The sequence below is a fragment of the Akebia trifoliata genome, chromosome 16 (genome assembly GCF_017979445.1).
Source record: "Akebia trifoliata isolate Shusen 1 chromosome 16, ASM1797944v1, whole genome shotgun sequence".
NCBI classification, from domain to species: Eukaryota; Viridiplantae; Streptophyta; class Magnoliopsida; order Ranunculales; family Lardizabalaceae; genus Akebia; species Akebia trifoliata.
The window spans coordinates 28,361,201-28,370,389 of NC_141390.1; the positions used below are offsets into that span (position 1 = coordinate 28,361,201).

General features: G+C 38.1%; 1 protein-coding gene across 1 annotated transcript; it reads right to left on the minus strand.

The window, feature by feature from the left end:
- Positions 1-579: 579 nt before the first annotated feature.
- Positions 580-5,158, minus strand: PAC (pale cress protein (PAC)). The gene is made up of 7 exons (XM_086427580.1): positions 4,953-5,158; positions 4,803-4,870; positions 3,690-3,884; positions 3,478-3,564; positions 2,831-2,881; positions 2,228-2,407; positions 580-1,110 (listed from the first exon to the last, which is right to left on the minus strand). The coding sequence occupies exons 1-7, from the start codon at positions 5,077-5,079 to the stop codon at positions 877-879; spliced, it is 942 nt and encodes a 313-aa protein (XP_086283706.1). The 5' UTR covers positions 5,080-5,158; the 3' UTR covers positions 580-876.
- Between the last annotated feature and the right edge of the window lie 4,031 nt (positions 5,159-9,189).

A 9,189-nucleotide genomic window follows, 5' to 3' on the forward strand; every position in this document is an offset into this window, starting at 1 on the left:
TTTTTTCAATAATTGCCCCCATAATGATTGGTGCCAAGGACCAGAATGATAAAACAGATTCATGGAACCATTCATTTGTTCATTGGTACTGATCAGAATAATGTAAAACATCAAATAGTTGCTTGCCATATTAGTTTTTGGTTCGAGGACAATTCCTGTGTGGCACTTGTAGATTGTTTTGCCTCGCCTGCATGTACGTTGTGTATATGGCCTAAGCGGCTGCTGGAGAACGTTGGCATATACCATACAGTTACCTTGAACGCCTTCTTGAAAAGATAAAAAAAGTGGGATGTCATCTAGAATAAAATTATTCCAAATTTTACAATAAAATCAAATAAGGAAACTGAAGTCCAGATAATTAGTTGGTTATATAAGTAGTTCTTCCATCAGATTTTTTGCTTACTATCTTGTATTTGGGCATACTTCTTACAAGTTGGACCAGCACAATATCAGGCAATTTAGAATTGATAGATCAAATATGGATATCTAATCAAGAAGGAACACAGCAAGTAGAGTTTCAATCTAAATTCCCCCAAAACTTAGAACTATAATTAAACCAATTCATGAGAAATCCACTCCTGCCTCAAGCACTATAAATATTTAATCATTTCACGAGACTAATTAAAAAAACAGAACTCGTCAAGTACAAGTCCAACACTAGCTCATCTCACATCCATTAGTAAGAACCAACAGCCACATATTTTTTCCGGCGTTCAAATAAAATCAAGAACAACCAAACAAGAACTAACCCAAGATCTGTATACTCGAGATAAAATACTTGAAGCGGCACTGGCAATTTATCGTTGTATTCTTTGTTGACTTCAGTGGAACGGGTAGAAGAAATAGGGTTGCCAATTACGATAGATCACAGCACCATTACCATTTCAAACTTGCTGCCAAATCTAGCAGAGCTTCTACTTGGCGTATAGTCCTTTCCTTCTCATGTTGCTTTAACCTAGTTGCAACGGATTCAGGATCAAGCCCTTGTGCAGTTTTCGCTGTACTCTGTTCAGACCGAACCTCTTGTAGCAATGCATCAACTTCTCTGACAAAGTCTACCCTCAATAATATGTCATCGGTCTCCAGTGGCGGTCTCAATTGGCCTTGATGCTGACAGAAAGAGAATAATTATATATGAAAATTAGAGAACACAAATGCTTTAGAACACTTCCCACCTGTTTAAAGTTTTGGTCATCAGTTACCATTGTTGTCATTATCATCATAATTATCAAAGCCTTAATTTCCACACAAAAAAATATATAAACTATAGCTAGTCTTATTGTCATCTTATATTAAAAAAATTCTTTTATTTTTATTGGCATGCATTGGCCACATAACATTCTAGGAGAACACATTCACTTCTTCCTCCCATCTCTATTCTATGGACAGTAGAACCAAAGTAATAAAAATGGTCGTTTGGGGTACTTTCTGGTCATCAATTTTAAGTGGCTTCGTTTTTGTGTGTGCCATTTACAAAGGTTGCACCCTACATACTTTCTTGGCCCTGCTTATTCTAAAGCCCATGGAGTCTAAAGAAACTCCCCACAGCTCCAATTTTGCACTGACCACTTACCTAGCCTCATAACCTAACATTGCATCATACGCAAATAACATACACAAAGTGGCATACTCTTAAATGTCAGCAGTCGCTAGATCCACAACTAATGCAAACATATATGAATTCAAAGCTGATTTATATATATACTAGAGTTCACACGTGCCTACGGCATGGGCATCCTCTTTGGGGGTTAAGGAGGGGGGGGGGGGGGGGGAAGAGGAAAAATAATAAAATTGGAGGGGTATTATAAAAAAAATCTTTGGGGTTGAAGGGGTAAAAGAGGAAAGATAGTAGCATTAGAGGGATATTATTGAAAAAGGGAAGGGCGTGGAGGAGGAGGAGAATAAAGACAATAAAGTTGAAGGGGTAGGAGGAAAGCAATAAAGTGGGGTCATTGTAACTGGATGGGACGTTTATCCCCCACAAGTGGACCCCACCATTATGTTTTATTATATATATGAACTCAAAGCTGATCCCTGATGCAAAGCAATTTAAAGTTTTGATCATAGATAATACCAAATAAAGAAGAAAATGAACCGAAAGAAAAGTTAAAAAAGAAAGAAATAAAGAGAGCACTACAGCCCCCACTACAGCCTGATTATCCAACACTATATACACCAAGAGAAAAATTGGACTAAAAACCCAGAAATATACTCACGTACAACATACCGTATCAATGTCAAAACCTGCTGGAACGAGTACACTGAAAGGATCCTCGCGTGGGAAGGTATCAACCATGTGCTTTCTGCATTGCTTCAGCCATCCTTCGTCATCAAATCCATCATGTATATTCAAAAGTTCGTTGAGCAGTTTCATAGCAGGAGTAGCTTCCCGCTTCAAAATCTCGGTCTAAAATGTCAAACAAGACCAGAAATTGTGATATTCCAACAGAAAAGATAAAGAAGGGAAAAAAGGGGGGAAAACTATGGATTACATGGAAAATGAAGTAATTAACATGGAGACATTTGGGGCCCATTCAAACAGGTCCTAAAGTGGCTATAGATTAAGAAAAAGACCAATTGACAAGCTGGCAACATCGTTTGGGATATTTTAGCAGATGGTGCAAATTTCAGGGCACATAGAAGCTACATCCAAACACATTGAAACCAAGAATGCATGTAGGGTCATGTTAATAATTGCAAGAACTGCAATTTGGGATGCATCCAAGAGGTCCCTAACGCGTTTAAGAAAATAGGGGAATCCATTATATAGAACACTTTCTTGACTTAGCAATCTTAAGATACAATAATAAGTACAAGGAAAGATATGTACCTCGACCCTTCTGTATAAGAGGTCAAGACTTCTAATGGCATCCTTCTCATCCTGAAAAATAGTGTTGGCAATAACTTAGAACACTATGTGAAAGCCAATTTCAAGAAATGCTACCAAATTTATTATCACAATGGAGTTAGTAAAAGGAAAGCATGTGCGTAAAGTATCTACTCTTTAATAATCAAATTTAGCAGATATACCCACCATGAATAATACATTGAAAGACAACAAAATAGGAATATTTTGGAATGCATAAAAGATTTTGGTTTCACAAAGATCTGCGTATAATTGATAGAGTTTAATCTCTAAGAAATCATTGTTTGCAACAGAATTCCAGATAAGATCAGTAAGTAAGAGATTTCAGCAATTCAAAATTCAAACATTTTTTTTTCCATCCATCTTCATAGAACAAGAGAAGGCAACCTTCATAATTTCCTTTTAGTCAGTTGGAAACATACACATGAAGACTATCAATCACGGACACTACAATATCAAAATAACAAAGCCATATCTTTGTCATGAAGAAAACTAGCAATTCACTGATGCTCAACATAATGGGCATCGGAAAAATTATTAGATGTACCAACCTATACGATATTCTAAATTCAAAAAAAAAAAAAAAAAAGAGTGAAGAAACTCAAACGTACATCATGTCGAGCAAGATCAAGGCGATTCCATATGACCATCAAAACAAGCTCAGTGAGTTCACCTTTCTCTGCAGACTCCTCGATTTTCTACATATACAAAAGAAAACAACATTCATTACTATCTGAAACAAATTAATAACTGAAAAATTGAAACCATCATAGTGGGAGGCAAAACACCCATTTAAGAAGATGTAATACTAATATAAAGTTACCTCTTCGATTTCTTCAGCAGATTTGATAAAGCTTGAGACCAATCTCCTTGCTTTCCGAACATCTTCCTCAGGGTACCCTTTCAACCTTGTACCAATTTCGCGATACTCTTCAATCTTTCTATTCTCTTCTTCATCCTCCTCTTGACGCCTTCGATGCAACTCCTTGGTTTTTTCTCGTTGGCGTGCTTGCCATTCCTAACCTTATCAAAATTAATTGCCGACTTTCCAAATAGGCAGTAGAGAAAAACAAATTACACTTACAATTAAACATGACAAGGGTTACCCTGTAATTGACAAAACAAGATTTTAGATTAAATTATGTTTCATGCTACAAATATGATCTTCGTTCTAAAGATGGATTGAGAATACTTAGAGCAAATTCAGAAAACTATCGAACTGATTCATTTTTTGTAATAAGTAACTATCAACTCATAACCTGCCCTACACTATGGAAGATTTACCTTGGTGAGTCCATTACACCACACGGACTAATAATGATTTTCTCATTTAATGTTTAAATAAAAAAATTGGGTTGAATAATCTAGAGGAGTGTCTTTATATAAATATCACACAAATGAAAAAATAAAGCATAGTGGCCTTTCCAATACATTAATAGTGAATTGCTATAGAATATCTCAAAGAATGAATTATGATTCACAACAAAACCAATGAACGCAATTCACTAAATTCCATTACTCAGGCGAACGAGAACGTCAAACCAAAACACCTACTTCATAATTGATGCAACATGTTCGAATAAATGCCACAAAAAAGGTGTCAGTTTACTAAGTTGGTTAAAGTCTGTGAATGTTGATAAACATGATATGGTTTCAAAACCCACCTTCACCAACTAATTACTAAGCACTAATATCGCTTTCTTAGCAAAAAAAAAAAAAAAAGAAGAAGAACTGAGGCGTAATTCGTAAAACGCATTCTTGAACAAAGCAACTCGAACAATTAATCAAAATTAGGACCGACCCATTAAACCAAATCACGAAATGGACGAGCCCTTTCAACAAATCATTGTTAAAACGAAGAATAATCATTTATATTAAACAATTCCAATCAGCAAGAAAAATAAATAAATAAATGAAGAAAAAAAAGGCTTAATACATCGTCGTAATACTCTGGAGGGAGCCCGTCCAAGTCTTGTTCCGCTTGGTTCTTGCACTTCCGAATAACTGTAAATAATATTCAAAAAATAAATATTGGATGTCTGAGAAAATTAAACTAGAAAAGCTTGAGTGGGGGAGGGACACTAACCTGCGCCTGATGGTGATTTGGGTTTGAAAGAGATTGAACTTGGAGTGGTTTGGGTCCTTATGAGGGTTGACATGGGGGGTGGTGGTGGGGGAGGAGCGCAGGTTAGCACAAACATCGTTGCATCCATTTCTGAGATTAAACTCGCAAAACGTGGTTTCAGTGACACAAGGTAGATCAGTGGGTGCAGTGAGCACAAATGGCGGGTGCAAATAGCCTGGCCCTTTCGTAAATATTTGAGATAACCCTTCTGATTTCTAGCTGATGAGTGGTGATATGACCACTGGGACTTGGTCTTCTCTTTTAGACTATGCTAAATGACTTATATGCCCTCATCTTTAATCTCTAGTCCAAAAACCTATGATTTTTCTCCTCCAATCCATCATTTTTCAAGTTCTTAAACATCCATGTTAAATTTCTTTTGATTCATTCAACCTTACCTTCAATCCATTGGTCTCGACTTGGCCTTAAAGCATTTTATAAAATCTTTGATTTTTTTATTCAAATTTCTATATTTTTCTACTTCCTAAAAGTTCTATCTTACCTTAAGATTTTAAGATTGAAGTAGATACAATCTTGGGATGAAAATCTTAAGACCAGGGGGGCAAACTATATTTAATTGTAAGATTGAAGATAACTTGATTTGGAGAGAAAATTCAAGGGGTTTTTTGTTAAAAGTCAAAGAAAAAAAGTATTTTAGTCATTTCTCATTAGTCTATAAGAAAAGACCCAAGTCAATAGGCAGTGACACCAGGTCAAAACCTAGGGTGCCTCTCAAATATTCACTAAAATACCTACATGCCCATGCCCATGCCCATTCCCCTTGATCCCAGCTTCTCCCAATAAATTGATGCAAAATGACCTTATTACCATTCTCTTCATCCATAAACTAAAAATCCTTTTGATTATTCTTCCTAAAGTCAATGATCTCCAAACTCTTGGATAAAATTGAGTCCAACTAGCCTTCCTATGATAGTGAGGACAAATTTCAAGGTCTTTTTGACAATGGATGAGGCTTAGTGACGCCTTTTTGTCCAAAAATTTTCTCTTAGTATTTAACCTCCAAATTAATCTACTCCAACCTCCAAACGTAAGAAAGACAAGATCTTTAAGAAGCTTGAAGACTCTTAAGAAGCTTAAAGCTTGGAGCATTAGAGTGGAGGCTACATATGCTTTGTGTGGAGATCAGAATGAGGATACAAGTCATCTTCTTAGTGGCTGCCCATTTGCAAAATGGGTTTGGGCTGAGATTCTTAAGAAAATACCTTGTGGGAAAAGTAGTTAGGGAGTAGGCCGACAAGGTAGAATGGGCTGCTATAAAGGTGACCTTTTATGCCTTTGTTTACCACATGTGGAGGGAAAGGTGCACTAGAATCTACCAAGGAAAACTCAGTAGTCCAAATTTGATTTTGTGTAAAATAGTTGAGGATGTGTGGATCAAATTTGAGGATAATATTGATGAGATAGAGGACCCCGATTACAATAGAGCCTTCATGCACGTATGGGGGGCTAAGGCTTGTTTTGTCCACAAGCCGAGACTCTACTGCTCTTGGTTGAAGCCGGTTTTTGGTGTTTGTGTGCTCAACACAGATGGATCCTTTTCATCAATTAGAGGCGGGTATGGCACTGTTATTCGGGACCATGAGGGAGTAGTTTTGGCTGCTTTGGCGGGGTGTGAGTAACCGCATTTAATGATATTCCACAAGCTACAAGGAGGTATTGAGTGACAAATGGACTGCCCCTTGGTGTGTTCTTCACTTGGCTTAGGATATCAAAAGATTAATGGCCAACTTTTTTTTTTTTTTTTGCTAACCGAGTGTCCGGGCCAGCTTGCGCGCACCACGACTAATCTCAGGGAGGACTACCACAGCAACCCACCACCATGGTCCCCAGTTAAACCATGAGAAAAACCCAAGAGAGGAATTGAACCCGTGATGTGCGCCTAACCCACACTTCACGTGCTCGCCCTTACCACTTAGGCAACCCATGGGTGGGTGATTAATGGCCAACTTCATTGAAGTTAATTTCTTACATTTCTTTAGGGAGGCCAACAAGGTGGCGAACTTCCTTGCTTCCTTCCCTTCAAGTGTGGGCTGCGTGGACACCAGTTGGGCCTCCATTCCCCCCCTTTGTTTGTTTGTTCTCCCGAGATAAAAGAGGCTTGCTCTTCCTACGTTTGTAGCTGGTCTGGGTCTGCTGTTGAATAATATCAGTTTAAAAGCATAGGGGGCATCGCAATATTCTCAAAAATGAGGAGGGATATCTATGAAAAATGTTTAGACAGAAGTTGGCATTTTGTCAATGGGCCGGAGTAGTTTGAGAATGGCCCAGGATTTAACGGACCGCATAAAATCCATCCCAAACGCGGCCTGCCCACATTTGGATCAAATTGCAGGCCGGGCCATGTCAAGCTATGGGTTGCTCTTTATAAAATAGAGATGTAAAGGATTTGTAGACTTTTAGAGAAGAGAAGACGGAGATAAAAATGGAGTGGATGGGTTGGGCTGGGTTGCCAGATTGGATCTACTTCCAAATACGAATCTCCAATTAAGAGGATCTGTCATGGTGTGGCCCAAACCTTGACAGGTCTATTTTAGAGGGAATACTGAAGCTTAGTCGAAGGTAGGCCGGTCTGTTTCAGAACCGGCCCATTTATATTTTCCATTAATCCCTACTTCTCATGGCTATTTTTAGTAAAGATGTGTTGCCCCCATGGTAATGTGGGGACAAACACGGATGATGAAATATTTTATTTTATTTCATACTATTTTTTTTTTTTGGATAACCAGTATCCGTAGACAGCGGATCGGGCCTGTATATGGGCTTTTCCCAGTCCACAGACCATGGTCTTGTCCAAGGACTAGTCCCGGGGCACGTGCAATGCCCGCACATTACACACCCCAGGTAAGTAAAGGGGTCCCCTTGCGGGGGGCCCCTGAGGAATTAATGCTCATACTGGGTACCGAACTCATGACCTACGGGCATTAATTGCTTATCGGTCCGAAATTGCCATTGAGCCAACCCCTCGGGGTTAAGTTACGAGATTTTATTTGTGAGTGAGATCGAAATCCCTTACATAAGCAGAAGAATTCCCTTGGGGTAGGGCTACAAATGCTTGGATGATGATTTTTATTTTAGGCCTCATGGACAACTCTACCGAGTTCTTCTAGTTGAATCAATCAAATTCATTTTCTTTTTAAGTTTATCGATTGATAATAATGTTCGATAAAAATCTAAATTTCTTAAGCATACAACAGAAGGAGGATTCTATAGGTGCATCTATACAACTTTCATGCTGAATATCTATTTAGGTGAAATGTCTCTCTTTTATATTGTTAGCTATCTATGTTTCATATAAAAATGTTGATGGTGCACCAGCCCATGTGTTTGGGACCCACCCACCATTCTTCAGGTTGACACATCAAGATCAGAAGAAAAAAAAAAAAAAAAAAAAAGATCGAATGGTTCTGAGTTCAGAGCACGGAACCCGACCATAGATCAAACAGCAAACGATCGACAAAATTCATAAACGGGTCTTGTTCTGGATATTTTGGGCTTTTCTTAAAAGTGTTGCTGCTCAGCGTAGCCCATTGACACACATATTGGTATTGTTGTATCCAACAACAGGACCTTTAGATAACCAACTGGACAATAATATTGTGGAACTATGCAACCCCACCAGAAAATGAAACTCTATATTTGTTGGAGATATATGCTGGTAAGGAGGATTTAACTTTTTATGTGGTGGTCCTGATATATGATCTTGCAGTGTCAATCAACACCGTGATCACAAAACATTGAATGATGTTCCGTTGAATTGTTGATAGTGTTAGTTCGATTTCTCTTACAATTACGTTAAATAAAAAAAGACGTGGATTCGAACAAAATTAAATGAACGAGAATTGTTTAAGGACCCGAAATCGTTAGAATAAGACTTCATTGTCGTTGATGATGATGACAATCACATTGTGTCCATGGAACTTTATGTTTGTGGAGACGTGAAACTTAAATGTAGATCGGGGAATGACTTGGTCAAGTTTCTCAGATCAAGAAAATAAAAAAGAAACATTGAAATCTTCGTTTTCATCCCAACTGGAATGTTGATCCAAGTGGGGGCCAGTCACATGCCTAATCCCTCTAGGCAGGTCACAGTTGGACAAATATCCATCGGCGGTCCACACGAAAGAAATAACAGTTAGCCAAATTTCCTCCACATGTTCATACGAATGCTAGTTGTATT